Source organism: Chlamydotis macqueenii, chromosome 13 (assembly GCF_036417535.1).
Source record: "Chlamydotis macqueenii isolate bChlMac1 chromosome 13, bChlMac1.mat, whole genome shotgun sequence".
Lineage (NCBI taxonomy): Eukaryota > Metazoa > Chordata > Aves > Otidiformes > Otididae > Chlamydotis > Chlamydotis macqueenii.
In genome coordinates this window covers 11524450-11543853 of record NC_141568.1, presented here as the reverse complement: position 1 = coordinate 11543853, position 19404 = coordinate 11524450, and the positions used below count along the sequence as shown (strand labels likewise).

Genomic DNA, 19404 nt, shown 5'->3' with positions numbered 1-19404 from the left:
TTTGTATGCTAAGTATCCAGTCCTCATAACTTTTAAGGTGCCTCACTAAAGATTTTAAGTTTTGTTTTTACATTTGCTACTCGGATGTTCTTTAAAAACATCCTATCATTTTAGCAGAAGCTAATATTATTTGATTTTGTTATCTACCTAGATTGAAGATCCAGGTTGCTTTTGGGCTACTATGAAAGGATGTGGGCCGTATGTAGTTGATGAAGTAGAATATGAAAAGCTGAATGCTGAAATGAATCAGTTCTATGACAAATCTTACAAAGATGTGGATGAAGTAAAACCACTAATGGTAGAAGAAGGCCAGGTAAAATCATTGCAATACTGTATAGATAGAAATAATCCATTATTTGCATTGGTTTGAGGGTGAAGTATCGGAGATATGCGTTAATTTTCTTTTTTAGTATTGCTATGTAGAAAAATGGGTAATGGCATCTATATGGGTTACATCATCTTATTAGTAAACTTTGTAACAGCATAAGCTGCAACGCTTACATTTTAAAAAGAAAATTAAGGGTTGTATAATAAATACCGTGTTCTTGCCTCTAAAAAATCTTTGTGTAATTTGCTCAATTTACAAGAACCTGTTGTCTTGTTCTTTCTTTTTCAGATTTATGTGGTTTTCAGTGAGGAACTCAAATGCTGGTGTAGAGCAGTTATTAAGTCAATCATGTACTGTACAGATCATTATCAAACAGAGTGTTTTCTTGTGGATTATGCTAAAACCATTTTTGTTAAATTAAAAGAGTAAGTGTTTGGAGTTTTTAATACTGTCACTGAAATGTATTTGTTAGTTCATGCATACAAATACTACTAATATTTATTTAGGTTGATAGTGGCAAGGACTTGGTTTAGTTGAGGTGTGGATTGGGTCCATATGAGCCTGCTAGCTGTGTGATAGACTGTTGCAACCGTGGATACAAACCAGTCTTTGTTTTGTGAATTTTTAAAGGTGCTTTCTCTTGTAGGCTTTGTTTTAAGACTTGAAATTGAAATAATGGCAGTTTGTTATGACTGAAATGTGTGATTGTTAGTTAAGGTTTTTTTTATGTATACTTTCCTCCCTTAGTAAGTGATTATATACAAAAAAAACAACAAAACAACCAAGGGAAGATCATTCACAAAGGGTATATGGAAGCAGGGTTTCACTTACTGAACCAGGTTTTAACATGGAGACAAAAATATGTGGGTGCTTTCCCACTGCAGTTTACTAGCTTGTTTACTTTACTAAGACCTGAGAGTCTGTTTTGGCATGGTGCAAAAAAAGGTGAGGTTTTACAGTTTTAAATAAAACCACAATGAAACTTACATTTTCTAAAAACTTGAAAAATACATTTTTAAAAATAACTGTTCCAGTTCTTAGCTAGATTTAAAGTTCATTTCTTTAACAAAACATGCAACTTTAGGTACAAGAAGCTTTACCATGCAGGGGTGTTTTTCACTATTCCACAAAATTAAGAAAGCTTATTTTAAGTAAGTCTTAAGTTAAAATAATGTTTATAAATTGGATGTTGCTGTATTGCAAAACAACTTGACAATTCCTTGAGTTTCAAATAAGTTCAACTAGAAGTAAATGTCTGATTTAAAGCTTTTTCATTGCAAAATAAATATTTGAACAAAAGTGATAAATAGATACGTATCTTCAAAGCTTTCGATGTACAGCATCTTGTCGGTTATTAAAAGTCTCCAACCAAACCAAGTGTAAGGGATAAGATTAACCTTGTAGTGGTAGCTTTATAAAGAATAAATTTTTTTTTTTAGGAAAAGGAGTACAAATGCAAATTAGTGCATTTATTAAATTTCCTTTTTGCGGATGTTAATATGTGGTTTCTCAATCAGAAATAATAATTCCAAAATGGAATATGCAGTGCCAGGTGGTGTATGTGGTAGTATGAGGGCTAAATATAATGAAAAGACTTCAAACTGTAGTGGTGGAGGATCAGAAAGATTTTGAGTAAATAGGAAGTGTTTTCATATTTGGAGTGAATCTGTTCACTAATTGCTGCTGGTAATACCTCTGTTGAAGAGGAAAAACAGTAGTTCCAGGGTGTTTCACAGTGACAACCAAACTTTTGGAAGAACTGTGTTATCAGATACAGGGTAACAGAAGGATGTGTATGAGACCAGTGACTTCTGGAGAATAAAATCTGATTTGTAAAATGAGATTATTTGTGCTTTGTTTTTAAGCATTCGAGTTGCACTGGAAGCATTTATGCAGATCCCATATAGAGCAAAAAAGTGTAGACTGTATCGCACAAAGCCAGTGACGTTGCGTATTGACTTCTGTGAAGATACTGCAAAAATAGTGTAAGTAATGTTTAATAGATTTATTCTATTCATGTATTTTCCAAGTGTGAAGTTTTGGAGTAGTTTTTTTTTTTAGGAGAGTTTGTTTCAAGAAGAACATAGGAAATCAGATTTGGAAAGCTGTTCCTATTTCAGAGCCACATTTCTTAAGCGGAACTAATTAGTGATTCTTCCTTAATGATTTTGGTTCTGTTATTCACCTATTTGAATGTTTTTATATTTATTTTAAAACCTTTGGAAGTTTAAACAAGTTTCTGGCAGTTTTTGCCCTTTGTCATCGTAGAGCTGTGTTTCTTGATTTCTAGCACTTTAACTTCGTTACTAATCTATCCGTGTGTGCTCTTTCTTACAGATGCTCTTTTTTTTTTTTTTTTTTTTTTTCTTCCCCTCCTTGTGGCACTTACACGCTTAACTGAACTGAAGTTCTACAGCTGCTTGTAGGTAGCTTTGTTTTTTCCCCATTCTGTCCTTTTTTTTTTTTTTTTTAACCTATTTTGGATTCCTGTTGTGCTTTCCTTATATTAATATATCAGCTTGTTCTCACTGCAGTTCTGAAGGACTTGAATAAGGCTTTCACTGGGGTCTGGTGTTAAAGAAACATGCTTTTGTATCGTTGAGTTCAAAGATGTTATTGTCGAAGATCCTACCAACTTGAGAGGGACCTGGTTAGATCAGTGGGGAATATGCCTTCATAGCAAGAAAGCTACTTTGGTTTGTGTCATCAAAGAATATTTAAAACTACATGTGGTCAAGCGGGTTTTTTTTTTTATACTTTGTTTGGAAGAAGAAATTAGTTTTTTACTACCAGTATTCTGACAGAATAAATATTGGCATAGTATGGATAGGAATAACGTACATCTTGAGTGGGCCATTGTGAATTATCAAAAAAGTAGTAGATTGTCATATTTTGTTTACAGTGCTCTTCATTTGATTCTTTTTGTACTTAAAGTCATGGAAGATGGTAAAGAATGAACTTGATTTTCTGTTACAGACCTTTCAGTCTTCAGCACTTCAGTGTTCAAGTGCTTGTTCAAAATTGCTCAATCCCTGTTTAATTAATATGTTGCATAAGTGGATTCTTGCTTTATTTTTGGTTATTCTGTTTCAGTTCTAACCATCATGTTTTGTGCTGGATAAGCCCTCATACCGTGACAAAGCAATATCCAGTAATTTTTGATCAGTTCTTTTTATTGATGAGCTGAAAGAGGATTATCAAGACTGAAGTTATATTCTAAGTAGTAAGATTCTGCTAATGTGTCTAGTCAGTGCGTTTCTTAAGATTTGAAATGACTTGAAGCAATTTCTTTATGTGCATCCAAAGTTTTTTCCAAAATTATCATTTTAATTTTTGATGATGTGGGATAACTGGTTGTGTATATTTTCCTAGACCAGCCAAAAGATGGGACAGTGCTGCTACTCGGTATTTTCAAAGCCTTCTCAAAGGTAAATAAAACATTGTGCCAAAATCGTAATTGGCATTTGTATTTCAGGAAAAATAAACTGTTAGAGAAATTTAGTACTTCTGTTTATATATTTGATTGTATTTAAGAATGTTGTATATTAAAAATAAAGAGAAAGGAGCTATGTAAGGTTTTCTGTATGGACCAACTAAGGTAAAAATATTTGCGGAGCTGCATCTTGAGTACTGTGGGCTTCCATGCTGCTTAGATTTTGATAGTTGACTAGGTGGTATCTGGCTCTTGGACAGACTAAGTAAGGTAACTCCCGTAACATTTGTTTTGGACAGTGCAGTCTTTCTGTGTATTTAGCTTAAATCTTTGAATCGGGATCACAGCTGTTTTTTTGTAGTTTTGTACAGAGATGGCAAGATGTGGCTTATGAGTTTGCCATTTCAATTGGTTTTTTTTGACAAGGATCGGCTCGGAAAAGGAGTATCTTTGTTGTAGTTGTTAACAAGTATACAAATACTCCAAGTAGTTATTCAGTAAGCTAGAACTGCTTTTTCTCCAGCCTGTTCTTGTCCTTTCCAGTGTTTGGTATTTCAGTAGGTAATCCAGCCTTTTTCACATCAAGCATTCTATTTTGGTATGAAGAAGCTTTTGGTCTTAATAGAAAAGTAGCTCTTTACTGAAATTTTCTAATCTTCTTGCTTACATGTTTCTACCTGAAAAATTACCATCCTGGTTACTCACAGGTATAACAAACTCCACATAAAAGGTATTTGGGGAGGGGAAGTTGACTTTAGGAAAGCAATAAAAAGTCTATAGGCTGATAACTTCATGTGCTAACAGCAGTTCTCGCTATTTACTTCTACCTCCCTCATCTAAGTGTCACTATGCAAAGTAAAGGTTAGTTGGGAGCAGTAATAACATTGAATTTAATTTTGTAGATATTCCCAGACTGTGCCATAAGTAGCAGTACATACTTTTAAAAATTGCTAGCACATAATTAGTGTATGCAGAAGTGGTGCTTCAGAATTTGTTAACAGACTTTACCGGCTCTGTTTGCTTGAATGAAGAGCCTAACCAAGCTATACAAATGTGCAAATATAACTTTTTTCAAGAAAAGTAAATGTCGGGTTTGGAGACTATGTGTTTGTACTGTAGATTGTCAGAGGCTAAAAGATAAACTAAGACTTTTAATGTAGAATTAAGACTAGTTTGTGTGAAGTGGTCATTAATCTGTTTCAGCTCTCAGTCTTCCTTCAGAGACTAAGGATAACTTCGTTTTTGTAGCTTTAAGGGTTTTTTTTACTGCTTTGTTACTTGTTTAATTTGAAAGTTATTACATTTGTACTAACTTTTCTAAAAAGAAAAGGTTACGTATCAAATTGTGATTTCTATTTTCGTCTATCTCAGAAAGTAGAAGTGAAAAATACTGATAATTTGGTAAGGGTTCAAGCTTTTTACTTGTTCTTGTGTCTCTTACTACATTTAGCAACTACTCAAATGAAAGCCAAGTTATGTGCTGTAGAAGATAACACATTTGATATTTTTCTTTATGTGACAATAAAAGATGAAAAGGTAAGATACTTATACATCTACAAACATGTTCATGCACTTTGCTATGTAAGTTGTAACTGTGATTAGTTTGTAACTCAGAAGCATTACTTGGAGGAAAGTTTTGTGATTTGTCAGGTACAGTAGAAGCTAAATCATTAACTTATTAGAGATTTTGGTTTATATTTCTGTTGCTTGTAAAGTTCTGAAGGAATTCAAAGAGGCAGAAATCCCATTTTTCTTCAATTTCTTCAAGTCAAGTCCAGCAAGTACTTCACATGGACAACTATGGGAATTATTGAGTGTACTTTTGCATCTTTTTGTGATATCATACTTGAAGATGTTTCAATAAAGCAGTTGCATAATATTATAAAAATAAATAGAAGTTCACACTTGCTTTTGCATAAGACTGAGTCCTCAAACCTTTTGGGGGCGGGGGGGGAATAGTTCCACTTGCCAAAACATGTAACTTGTGCTAAATCTCTGCTGTAGCTACTGTCAGACTCAAGCAGCTGTATGGTAGATGCAAATTAATTTGTTTGAATACTGCTTCTGCTTGAAGTGTTTTATCAAGGTTTTTAACACTGGGGCTGTAATCTTTCCCATGGACTTTAAAGGTACGTATTTTAATATCTTCTCTCAGTTCAGAATCCCCACTGGCAATAGCATCACTTGATTGCTGAGCCAATGGAGTTAAGAAGGTTTAGGTTTAGTATTACTTTTCTCTGCCAGGTTTTGATGCACGCTAAGTCAAAAAGAAATAAACCAACTTGACTTATAGTTCTTTTAAAAAATGTTTAGGGCTCTTAGAAAAAATTAATTGAGTACAGAATTTTAGGCAGAAGAATGAAACTGGCAATAACTAACACCTATTTAGAGAACATACAGGAAGATCCGACTGACTTTCCTATTCTGGAGTTAATATTGTTCAGAAAGCGTTCGCTAATACTGTGTGTGTTTTACTGCTGTTGTTTAAAGCTGCAAATAAATTCTAAAACGAGTGTGTGATGATGATTGCTTGTTGATACTGGTCAATAAAGATCCTGATTTTTTTAGGTGTGCGTTAATGATGATCTTGTCTCAAAGAACTTTGCTCGTTTTGAGGAAACAAAAGAGAATACAGGGAGTCCTGCAGATTATCAGGAGGACCAAACATCATCAAATGTTGCATCTCTTCCAGTGAAAATTGTTAATCCTGCACTTGCTTTCACGCCAGTGCTGTTTCAGGAGGAGGTATCAACAAATCTTGAAACAGGTGAGAACCGTGTGCGTTGGAAACAATTGTACACGCGTTCTGTATCTTTAACTGGATATATTGAACATAAACCTACTGTCTCAGTTCGAATCCAACAACTGGATCAAATAGTACCCTTCCAACAAACCATGCTTATGTATCAGACTTCACAAAGACCAGTCAAATCATCAGATGCAGGAGTACTGTAAAGCTTTTTGTCCTATATAAGACAAAGGAAGGCGAGTTACACAGGCATTTGTTGATATGCTTAATAGCATTAGATGTTATTGAAGTTACCTGTGGCATTGATTGGTGAGGCAGTACTGTTCTGAGTTTGGAGGGATTTGTTTGAACAGAGGTAATTTTAAAACTAGCATTTACCGTGAGTTGTCTCACTTAGTGATTCAAGTCTCTTACGCTTTTAAAAAGTATGCTGCTTTCCATCCAGCATCCTTGTTCACTCAGTTCATCTGTGTAGTTATCTGTACATAAAGATAACTATTTTTGTTGTCCTTTTTACTATTACGAAATAATACAAGCAACTAAACAAGTCAGTTGCAACCTACAAATTGTAAATACAAATACTGTCTTTATGTGTTCAGATAATAAGAAATGTGTTTCTGCATTTTTTTACTTTCTAGGTCTTGCTGGTTCCGGTTCCTTTCTTGAAGAGACATACCAAAGGTCAAGCACAGATTTAAATGGAAGTACTGTGTCTGTAAGTGTCACATTTTGTGTTAAGTTGTCAAAGATGAACTAAATGAAACATACATAGGACAGATTAGCAATACTGTAGTCATCTAGCTTGTTACTCGATATAACATAGATCTAGGGCACAGCACTAATTCTTCATATAGTTAAAAAAGAACATTCTACTCCAGTTTCATTTTTTAAATTGCAGAAAATTTTAAATGTACTACTGTCCTTGGAAAGGTTGTGCCTCCTTTTGCATTCCTTTTCTATAGTTTTATGAACATGATAGCTGTCTACGCTGTACAGTTTTCTGAATATATGCAAATGTAAATTTTAATTTTTCCTTGAAAACAAGAGACTTTATGCTGTACTATGGTAAACATTCATTGGAGTCTCTTCTTATTTGTTGCATTGTGTAATACTTCAAATGTATAATTTGATTTCTTGCTGTTTTCTGGGGTTTTTTTTGCTTACTGTTTTCTGAAACGTTTTCAGAAGGTCAAGGCTCATTTTTGAGTGTTAAATTGTGTACTGAATGGTACAATTGGAGCTATTACAATGACTATGGGAGGAAAGGAAAATGAATCAATAGATTCTAGGCAAATAATCACTGCTGAGTGTATCCCATCTCAGCTCTTTAAAGAGCTGATGAGCAGTTCCATGTCCTGTTCTGCTAGATGCTTTAAAGGAGAAAGTTTCGTCTATGATAGGAATGGAACTACTTCTGTCAGGTCAAGGGGAAAAAAAGTTCTATAGAAGTTATTTTTTTAACTCTGCTGAGGATTGAAGGATGACCACCACTCCTGAAGTTAAATTTTAATAACTTCTTGAAATATTTTTGAAAGAATGATGCTGAAAGTTGTAGTGTGGATTGTTACTGAAACAGAGCAAGATTACCTTCTGCAAACAGTCAACTGAATTACCTTTACCAGTCACTTGAGTGATGCAGGCCTTTGACCAACTCATGTTTGGTGATTGCTGAGGACTGGTGATGAACGCTAGAAAATCCCCTGTTCAGAATGGGGCATCTTTGGGGTAACTAGATCCAGTATCTGCTACTGGTTACTCCTTTGAGGATTTACAGTGCTGTTCAACTTAAGTTCATGTGCATTGTTGTTCTGGTTTTGTTAGTGAGGGGGGGGCCTAAGGTGGTAGCTTCTGTAGGAAACTTCTAGAAGTCGCTCCCCTTTGTTCAGTGGACTCGGCCGGGCCTAGGGCGGACCCGCTGCTGGCCAAGGCCGAGCCGATTGGTAGCAGAATGTCCCGTGATAACGCCTCTGCGATAACGTATTTAAGTAGGGGAAAACAGGAAAAAGAGGAGGAGAAGATGTGAAGCAGCTGAGCGGGGGGCAGAGAGGGGGAGGCGCGAGCCTCATGGGCCTTGCAGGCCTCACCCTCTGGCCTCCCGCCGGGCAGCCGACTGGGCCCAACTCGGCCCGGCCTGGCTGCAAGAAGTGGAGAGGAGATGAGAAGTGAATAAGATGTAAAAAGGATCCTGAGAGGCGTCTGCCAGCCTGTTGTGAGGAACGGCTGCAGACGCCAAGGTCAGTGAAGAAGGAGGGGGAGGAGTAATACGGCTTCTGGCCAAGATTCCTCTGCAACTCGTGGTGAAGACCATGGTGGAGCGGGTTGTCCCCCTGCAGCCCATGGAGGTCCACGGAGGGGCAGAGATCCACCTGCAGCCCGTGGAGGACCCCACGCCGGAGCAGGTGGAGGCCTGAAGGAGGCTGTGGCCCGTGGAGGGCCCGCTGGGACAGCTGTTCTAGAGGGACTGCACCCCGTGGAAGAGATGACCCACGCCGGAGCAGTTTCACGAAGGACTGTGGCCCGTGGGAGGGACCCCACGCTGGAGCAGAGGAGGAATGCGAGGAGTTCTTCCCCCGATGATGATACAGCGGCGTAAAACAACGCGTGATGAACTGACCGCGACCCCCATTCCCTTTTCCCCCCCCGTGCCGCTCGGGAGGGGAAGGTAGTAGAGATAATGTTAAGCCCGGGAAGAGGGAGGGGTGGGGGGAGGTTATCTTGTTCCCTGTCTCATTCTCCTGCTAATTTTAGAAATAAATGAATAGTTTTCCCCAAGTCGAGTCTGTTTTGCCCGTGACGGTACCTTTAAGAATTTCTCCCCGTCCTTATCTCAAACCTTGAGCCATTTTTCTTATATCATCTCCCCCTGTTCTCTCGGAGGGTGGGGGGAGCGAGAGACAGACTGCGTAGTCTGGTCCCAATCAGGGCTGAACTACGACAATTGTTTTTATAAGTGTGTAGCTGGGTAACCTATTTTTGTTTTTCCTTCTGTCTGGTGTGCAGACTTTCCGTGGTTTTTCTTAATTTTGTTTTAAAAATGAGAACATTTAAAAACTAATTGGTATGTGACTCAGGTCTCCAGTTACAGCTACAGCTTGAGATGTGACCATGAACTAATTTTTCTGTGGTGAGGGTAATGTTCTTGTTGCATGCTTGATTCTTAGTAAAGAAAACACTGTTCTGTAACAAGTTAGACAGTTTTCTAAAGTTTATTTCATCTAAATTGTTACCTTATTCAGACAAATGTGTAATTTGTACAAAAGTTCTCCAAAATACTTGAAGAATCCTAGACTTAGGTCTAAGAAAACTACTTCCAACTCAGTAGATTAAAGAAATAATTTTCTAAAATGTTAACTTTTGAACGGTATTTCAGTGCTAAAAATATATTTGTGTTTTCTTCATAGATTGTCCAAGAAGTTCCAGATTTGCCTTTCAGAGAAGATACAGCGGTTCACGCAGACAGGTATGGTGCAGTGTGTTAAATACTTCAAATGGTTATGTAACTAGATAATTAAGAGCTGTAGCATGCTTCCAGTTACTGTTCTTAGGGAGCAGGTAAGAGAAGATGCACGCGTATGCTTTTGGTGAAGAACGGAATTTGAAGCTGCTGATACTTACCTAGACTACAGTAAAAATACTAGTTCTTTCTAAACAATAGCTTGGCAACAAGGATGTGATGGGGAAGTATTTTTTTTTTTCTGCACACTAAACGTGTTAGTTGCTTTATTTTATTCTTTGTGTGATATATAAAGTTTTCAAACCTAATGAAATATGACTATGAATTGATTTGTGCAACACTTCTGCTATGCTGCTTGTCAGTCGATCCATATGTAATAAACTCAATGAGTGTTTATTAATTCAGTTTCTAACTGTTGCAGAGATATATTGAAACTTTAAGAATCCTTTTCCTGCAGTCCAGTTTGATTTTCTTCTAAAGTTGAGGAACCTACGTTCCTCCTAATCCTCATTTAAAAATTTTTCTTAGGATTATTTTCAGATACCTAAAAGGTAGTATTAAATTTTGTTTTCAGAATGGTGCTTTTTGATTTCTTCTGTCATGTTTGAGGGTTTTCCTTCTTGACATACATCAGAAATTTTTGCAAGTGAATTGCTTTATTACATTTTAGAAATATTAGATGTATTTATAAATTGCATTTTACTTTTGCATTTTTGTTGGATTTAATATTTGTATGTTTTTCAGACTTCAGCAATTTTTAAGTTCTGATCCTCTGAAGACACACACAATTGAAGATGACCAACAGGTATTGCAAGCATTAACTTTTTTTGCACAATTATATTGTGTGTTATGTGGAAGGGTTTGGTAGCGTTGGGGCTGCAGGGATGGCCTTTGTGGAAGGAGGTCAGGGACTGATTCCAGCCATATCAGCAGCAGGACCTACTGCAGGCCAGAGCTGAGCCAGCCAGCAGAATTGGTGGTGCCTCCGTGAAAATGTATTTAAGAAAGGACAAAAAATGGGGGGGAGGGGGGTGAAAAATAGAGGTAATGCCAATGTCGGAGGCATAGAGGCATAGGAGGTGCTCTGTGCCAGAGCAGGTGTACCTGGAGGGACCGCAGTCTATGGAGCAGAGGAAAGAAGTGAGAGGGAAGGAGGAACAGAGAGAAACTGCTGTGTTCTGACTGCAGTCCCTGCCTTGTGCTGCTCATTGCCTCAAGAGTGGGACTGAGTGTAACCTGCAGTGATGAGAGGAGGCTGGAGTGAAGTTGAGCCTGGGCATGGGGGAGGGAAGGTGTTTTTCTGAGGTATGTAAATGTTTGTTTCCTTGGGTTTGTTTCCCAATAACCAAATCAGTACTCATTGTATTAATTGGCAACAAATCAAGTTAACCTAAAGTTGAGTCTGATTTGCGTACATCAGTAATTGTTATGTAACAACTCTTGTCTCTATTTTGACTCATGAATCTTGTTCCTCACTCTCCCTATCTTTCTACCCAATCCCTGTGGAAGGGGAGAGTGAGTGAGCCAAGTGGCTGTGTGGATGCTTGGCTGTGAGCCGAGGTCAACCCAGCACAGCAAATTTTACAAGTAATCTTTTTCATTGTGCCTTGATTTTTTTTTTTTAATTTTTTTTTTATAGCTGAGTACTAGCTGTACGCAGAACATCTAGTGCATTCTCTTGAGTGGTTTAAGACAGTTGTGTTAAGACAATCTTGATAAATCTTTCTTTAAGAAATACTAATGTTGAGTATTTGCCTTGCTGCTGATCTGTATAATTTAACTGTATGAGTCATACTTAGTCTGTTTACAATTTCTTTGTCTTTTTCTCATCAAAATGCCACTTTTTAGATACAATGAATGCTTTTAAGTTGTATGGAAGCTAAAACCCTTTTATTAAGTATTGCCTTTATCATCTGTTTGTCCTATGGTTTCAGAGTTTTCATAATCTTAGTGAAGAAAGAAACTTTGTCTTTCTTAACAACAAAGTTGAGCCATCATCAGTTCTGGAAACAGCACCACTTTTTGATGGTCTGAAAAAGGTAATGCTAATTTAATATGTTACACTGAATATCTTTTTAAGGCTAGTATCATACCCTAACTTTTGATACTAATTATTGTAGTCATACCTAATTTTGATTGAGGAATGTCTGGGAACTGGTTCATGTGGTTGAATAAATGAAGCTTCAGAGAGATACTGTAAAAACTGTACGCATATCTTCTGGTATATCAACCGCTGCTGCAAGTCATGGGATTTGAAGCTTAATGTAATAATTTAATTCCTTAGCCCAGAAGAACTTTTTCATATTGCATGTTAAGGACATTTATTATGTAGTGGGTCAAAAGCTTTTAAATAACTCAGTGTAGTGTTTTGTCATGTTCTGTTAGTGTTTAAGTACACAGTTTTGATGTGGAACTCTTAATTTCTCTTTTTGTAGGAGCTTACTTGGAAAAAATTTTTAGGCCCTAACTTCACAGAATCTTACTGTTGGCCACCAGTAGCTCGAGGATGTGATGTAGTTGCCATCTCGTATCAGGGAGATGATCCCCTTGTATATATTCCACCAGTTCTTACATTTTTGCAGTTGGGAAGCTGTTACAAAGCCTTGTCAAACAGGAATGGAGTACGTATATCTTATAGTAGTAACAGGTTTTATCTTTTAAGGGGCAGATGTAGAATAATGGTCAAAAAGATAGTGGATGTTTAGAATGTATACGCTAAATGTGATCTTAGTGCATTTCATGATGCTTGCCGGTTTATCTAAGCCCTCTGTTTAGAGGCTTACAGAGATGAACTGCGTGAATGTAGGAGTCTAAAACCTATGTATCAAGTAATATCTAGCAAGTGGTTAATGTCATATCACTTCAATGCTTGATGAAGCTTTGTTTTTAAGGGTATAGTATGTAGTCGTTAAATTTAAAATTGTATTAGCTGTTTTAAATATTATCATTAATTTTCTAACTTGTATTATTAGATCACAGAAACATGGAATTATTGAGGTTGTGGGGGACCTCTGGAAATTGCGTAGTAGAACACCTAGTAAGACTAGATTCTCCTGCTTCTGTTAAATTTTTGGACATTTTACTGTATTTTGCTGCATGCGTCCTTCTTGTCTTCAAGTAGCCTGGTGTATGGTTCCTTCAGTCTGCAACATCTGCATTTAAGATGTGATTTAGTACTAAAAGCTTCAGTTTTAAATACTTCAAGGGCTGTGTTGCAGATCTTATTTTTGCCCTAAATGCTGAAGTAGTACGGTTCTTAAGATTCTGAACTCTTGTCTAATACTATGGTGTAAAATTTTGTACATATGTATGTAGCCACTAGCAATTATTTTATGTCCTGGATGGAAGAAGGCACAACTTGTTTTTGAGCTGCTGAAAACATACGGGAGGTGCTCCAGACAGCTTCATCCAATGTTGATAATACTTGGGCAGAACAAAGGAGAAGCTGAAAGCGTGAAAATCCGAGGATGTAAGAATACTTTCTATGTTCTTACTTATGCTTGAAAACAACGTGGGTCACCTTAACGACAGGAAATTGTGGAAGAATCCATTTATACCTAAGTTTCTTGTTCTATAAAGTGATAAATCTGTATCTTTAAATGCTATAACTGTATAGTGATATATGAACCTTCAGTAGTGCTATTTAACAGTAAATGGTATTAAGGCTGGTATTACTGCACAGAGGTACTGGGTCTGTCAGGGATGGAATAAATTCTCTTCATAGTCTGTGTGGGGGTGTGTTTTGCATTGTAACTGGAACGGTGTGGATAACCCAGCAGTGTTTTGGCTCTTGCTGAGCATCACTTGCATGGCGTCAAGAATTCTCGTTTTCCTAGTCTACCATCCAGTGAGCAGGCCAGGGGTGGGCAGGAAGCTGGGCAGTAACACAGCCTGGACAGCTGACCCAGCCTGACCAAAGTGATACACAGTGCTGTATGTCATGCACAGCAACAGAAACTTGAGGGGAGGGGATGATGTGATGAGTGGCTGGGCATCTGTCTGCTTGCAGGATGTTGTTAGTGTTTGCCTTTGCGTCGTTTCCACCTCTCCCTCCTTCACTTACTATGCTGTCTTTTTCTCCACCCGTGAGTTTTCTCACTTTTTTTAATTCTTGAAATTAAAAGAATGTTGGAGAAGTGAAGGATTGGAAAGGTGGTAGTAGTTCTCTGAAGACAAAGTTGCGTAAATGTCCGACTTGGATTTTAGATTGAAGTAATTATTTCTTTAAATGGTGGTTTCCAGCTTGCTTATTGCAATAAATTGAAGTTATTTGCACATATAACTTCAGTAGTATGCAGAAAATATCCCATAGAGAAGAGGAGGCATAGAAGTGGTGAAATTGCTGTTGGGAGACTTACCCTACTTAAGTGTATTTACTTAAAACAGTTAGTTTAACTATTGTTGTTTGATCTTTTAAACCTTAATTGATAACTGCATTTTTTTTAAGTGACTCCTTTTTGTCAAGGAAGCAAGAAATATGGATAAAACTGTGAAGAACTGTGAAATTTGAAGTTTCAGGAGTTTGTGTTCTTAGATAAACCATTCAAGTTTGAGAGCCTGGTGGATGAATTCTGATCTACCAGTAGAGCTGTTGGTATATTTGCACAGATTAAGATTGGTGTGGTAGTTTATGTTGAGAGTGAGAGAGAGTGAGAGAGAGAGAGTGAGGCTTTTGCATGTATTTCAATATTTACCTTCTGTCGATCTGGTTCTAAAGTTCTTATCTGTAATTCCATTACCTTATTGGAAAATGAAATGGTGTACTACTTTGTAAACTTGTTAATGTTCAGACCTGTAACTTTTTCAAAAACTCAAGAGTTTTATCTGCTCAAGTCTTGTAGACATGCACAGGTAGAAAAAATACAAGCAACTGAAAATTACTGTTGACCAGCAGTCAGAAAATAGAGTTGTGTTCTCTATTTATAAATAAATAATACCCAAACAAACTCCCCCCCCAACTTCAAGATGAGGCATCTGAAATGCAGCTATGGCCTTTCTAATTAAACTGACATGTCCTATGGTGTCTTATTGATATTCTTTCAAGTTGTAAGTTAATGTTAACAATCTTTTCTTCCTGCTTGTAGGTGAGCTAATTGTGACTACGCCATATAGCCTCCTGAGACTGTTGAAACATCACAATCTATTATTTTGTAGACTTTGCCATCTCGTACTTGATGGGATTGAGGTACTGTTCTCCGATGCCACTGAACAGGTAAACTGTGTATACATTCAGATGGTAAAATGCTGTTCTAGTTTTGCATATATCTTAAACAGTGGCATATATTGGAAAAAAAACCCCAGCCTTCCTGAATCCTTTGGTAGAGTTGAGAAGAAAACAGAATTTTAAAAATCACGTCTGTATACTTCTGGCAGAATGAAACACTGGAAAAGTGGAGCTGTAATCTATTGGATCTAACTTTCTCTGCACTTTTTTTTAGTCAGAGGGCTCTGTCTTATCCTGTTCTACATTACTGCCCCATTACACAATCTTCTTTTGCTGTGGATGGTTTCCCAAGGACGTGCTTTTTTTTTTCACCTTTGTAGCAGTAGTTCCAGTGTAGGGCTCTTTAATGTAATTCAAAGACTTGCATTATCTGTCTTCTGAAGGATTTCCTTTTCCCTCTTATCAGTGCTGTGTGAACAGCTTCAGTTCAAGAACTGTCTTTATTGGTAAGCTTCTCAGTCTCTGTAGAGTGAAAGGCGGAAGTGAATGATCACATAGTCTTGGAAGCAATTATAAAACCTTTCATTGGGTCTCAGTGACAGTGCAGGCAAAAGGAAAAGCTAATCTCAATTCAGATAATCTTGGAAGAGGAAAAGCATTAAGTTGCATCTTGACAAAGATCTATATATTGAATCAGTTTCTAAATTATGACTTAAAACTCACATTTGAGAAAATTATCTATTTTTTTAATTGCTACTTTGAGCCTTCATAAGACAGATGCTTTCTGTCCTGTTGTATTACAGCATATTACATCATCAGTATGAAAAAAAACTTACCTTTTTTCACTGTCATGTTTTTTTGGGTTTTTTTTTGTTTTTTTTTGTTTTTAATAGTTAACTTAGAATCATAGAGTGGTTTGCGTTGGAAGGGACCTTTAAAGCCCATCCAGTCCAGCCCCCTTTCAGGTTGCTCAAAGCCCTGTCCAACCTGGCCTGGAATGCTTCCAGGGATGGGGCATCCACCACCTCTCTGGGCAACCTGGGCCACCACCCTCATTGTAAGAAATTTTTTCCTAATGTCTAATCTGAATCTACCTCCTTCTATACTAACTTCTACTCCATACTATACTGCACTAACTTCTCTTTCTGCTACTTACTTTCTAATATTGGCCATTTAAAAATTGATGATAAAACTGAAAGGCCATGTTTCTAGCTTTGAAAAGCTAGAAAAACTTCTTAATGAAGATTGCTCGATTCGCTGTATGTGAAACTGTTAAATGTGCCTTTGCAGCAGCAGATATCAAGGCATAATGTAGGTGAAATGTTATCCTTATCCTGTGGGTCATTCCTTCTTTCTGTTTAGACTGTTCTTTCTGTGGTATTCCTGTATGTATTGAGACAGAGTGCAAGCATACTATAAGAAGATTGTAGGAAAGTTGGTTTGTAAAATACTGTGCATTATCTGCCTCTTTTGTAGGATCTCAGCTTTTCAAAAGCCTCAGTCTTCAATAGAAAAAAAGGAGATACTCTTTCAGATGGAAGTGAACATTTGATAATGTTTGGACTATTGTGGCTCTTTTAAAGCGTTGTGTTACAGAAATGTTATGTTCTTAAAAATATTGCTGCTATGGGTAAATTTAGTGCCAGGTTGAGAGAGAACTCTTAAAATTGTGCTGGAGCCCTAGAATACTTCTTAGTATGGTAGTGCTTTGGCAGAAGTCATGATGTTGTTCCACAACTAGACTGCTTGTCACTTATGTAGTGATGTAATGAGGTATATATTAATTCTTAGTGATTCTAATTTTTTCATAAATGATTTTATGGCATCTCTTTTTTTCTTCTTTTCTTTTCTTTTTTTTTTTTTTTTTTTACTAATTACTGTATTGACAAGTTGGGCTTATCTTCTAGTTTTTCCTGAGTTCCTGTGACATCTTGGATATACTTTTACCTATACTTAATATTTTTCAGATTTGAACATATGCTTATCCATCTTCTCTGGGGCAGAATCCTGTGTTATGATCCTGTGTACATGCAGATGTTGTTCCTTCGTGCTGTCCTGTTGCTTTCTTCTTGTTTCTGAAGCCATTCAAATAATAGGATAAAAGTGCACAAACCAAATGCTTTGTTTTGGAATGTGAAATTTGTATTTTGCTGTGGTGGTGGTGTTGTGACTGGAAAAAAGTGTACTGAAACAGCGTACTTTTCATTGCTGTTGTATACTTATTGGAGTAGGGTAAGAGAATAGAAAAAAATCTCTTTGTTCTTTATAGGTTTTTACTATATTAGATTGTTATAAAAAAGCCATTATTACTGAAAAGTGGGAGTATTCACTGCATCAGATTATTGCTGTTGGAACTCATTGGAATAAACATATAGCACGCTTGATAAAGGACTTTATGAATGATCCTTATATTGTGATAACAGCTGTGGAAGAAGCTTCCATCTATGGAAATGTGCAACAGGTAAAAAATTGGGGATAATGTCATTGTTTATTTAGTAAGATATTTTGCAGTTTGTACTGATCAAGGTTGGTATACACGGTTGCTGATTGTTTAAGTGCTACAATCCTAACTCAGACTCTTCAGGTGTACCTCCCATGTATGAAGTGAGGTGACTCATAGAAGACCTGTGCGAGTTAATCACTGAATGAGCTGAAGATATCTACCTTGTTTTGTATGACTGAGGTGAAGATATTCCCTCAAGTATTTAATTGTTAGTGCTAATGAATGTGAATTTTATGTGAAGTATTTGCAAATGGTATAGTTTGTGTCCAGAATTGTATCGGAGTGTCTTTGCAGTGGTTAATTTTGTGTGGCAGAACTACAAGGTAAGTTATCCCAAGGGAGAGCTAGTAAAATACTTGTTTTACTGCTGTGTGCCGCACAATACAGAAATTAATTTGACCTAAAATTTACAGAAAGCTGCTACATGTTCTTAGGTGTCTTCTCGTTTAGTTTTCAGTCAATGTAGTATAACCCTTAAGAATACAAAATGTTGTAAGTATGGTCTTGATTCTTCTCAAAAATTGATAATTTAGAGATTGAGAATGTTGGGAAATCTCTAAGACTAGACATTCTGAGCATGATATGAAACTGAAAAAAACCCACTACTTTTTGTGAGAAGTCTGACTAATGGTTTCGCGGAACTGGAAATGTCGTGTTTTGATGCTGTAGTTATTATGAGTATTTTGGGTGGTGCAGTGTGCTTTCGAAGTGTGAACCTTTTTTAGTTGTCCTTGAAAACGCCAAATTTAAAGATTGATAAATTACTTAAAATTAAGTGAATGACAAATTTTAATGTGGGATTGTGATTGTGTTGGATTTTAAATATGCTTTTGGAAGCTGTCCAGGTATGCATACTTTCTGCGAGTTTAACAGAAGGCCTACCACTTAGTGGAGCTACCATTTACTGGTTTCTCTTTGGTATTATGAAACAATGCTTAGTGCTTATTACAAGGAAGAATTATATAGTAAAATAGGTATAGATTACATTATCAGCACTCTGTTTTGTTTCTGGTTCTAGATCGTGCGACCTTGCACAAACAGTGAGAGAACTGCTGTGTTACTCAAAATGTTGGATTTTACCCACCGTAATCTTGAGAAGGTGCTGGTATTCACTAATTCAGTAAATGAAGCAGAAATGGTTCATAAGGTAAGAAAGTATTTGAATTTATACAGATAATTTTTTTTTTTCTTCTAATTTATTAAGGTTTGACAGGATGAAATATCTTGGCCTCTGGGAATAAAGGAGTGTGAATTTGGAAGTTAATTATTTCTGCTAAAAATAGCCCCAACCCTCCTCTTCTGCCAGCTAGAAGAAAGCCTGGCTGACAGGAATGTCTGGCATAGAATGCATTCATTACTAAGTTCTTAACTTTCTTAACATTCTGTCTGTCTGGTTGGAACCTGGAGTTGAGTCAAACTGGCTTTTTTCCAGTGAAAGTTCAGTCAGGTTTGTTTGGGTTTTTTTTTATTATTTTTTACTATTTACAAGAGTGGTATTGGGAGAGAAAAGCCACTGTGTTAAGTTCTACTCTGTTGGTTTCTGCTCTGGAGTAGTTGAAATTGTAGAAGACTGTTTCTCTAATTTGAAAGAAACATTTTCTGTCATGTCTACCAGAATTTAGTTAAGCTTCAGGTCATAGGGCATGTGAAGAAGACAGCATGCTTAATACGTATTTTTTAAAAAACTGTCATAAAACTGCTTCAGAACTATCTGCAATAGAACATGCTCCCATTTCCCACCTTCTTAATGAGATTGTATACTTGATATTTCAG

General features: G+C 36.8%; 1 protein-coding gene across 2 annotated transcripts in view; it reads left to right on the top strand.

Annotated features, from left to right (window-relative positions):
* TDRD12 (tudor domain containing 12) overlaps positions 1-19404 on the top strand; it is a 37248-nt gene that overhangs the window by 1106 nt on the left and 16738 nt on the right. The window contains exons 2-16 of one of the 2 annotated variants that reach the window (XM_086758205.1): positions 152-313; positions 617-753; positions 2194-2313; positions 3701-3756; positions 5212-5297; positions 6330-6528; positions 7149-7225; positions 9912-9970; positions 10709-10769; positions 11899-12003; positions 12400-12585; positions 13280-13433; positions 15049-15176; positions 17398-17589; positions 18650-18778. In XM_086758205.1, coding sequence (XP_086614331.1) covers positions 152-313; positions 617-753; positions 2194-2313; positions 3701-3756; positions 5212-5297; positions 6330-6528; positions 7149-7225; positions 9912-9970; positions 10709-10769; positions 11899-12003; positions 12400-12585; positions 13280-13433; positions 15049-15176; positions 17398-17589; positions 18650-18778 — 1851 coding nt within the window. The remainder of the gene's footprint in view (positions 1-151; positions 314-616; positions 754-2193; positions 2314-3700; positions 3757-5211; positions 5298-6329; positions 6529-7148; positions 7226-9911; positions 9971-10708; positions 10770-11898; positions 12004-12399; positions 12586-13279; positions 13434-15048; positions 15177-17397; positions 17590-18649; positions 18779-19404) is intronic. The other variant, XM_086758208.1, reaches the window with a different exon arrangement.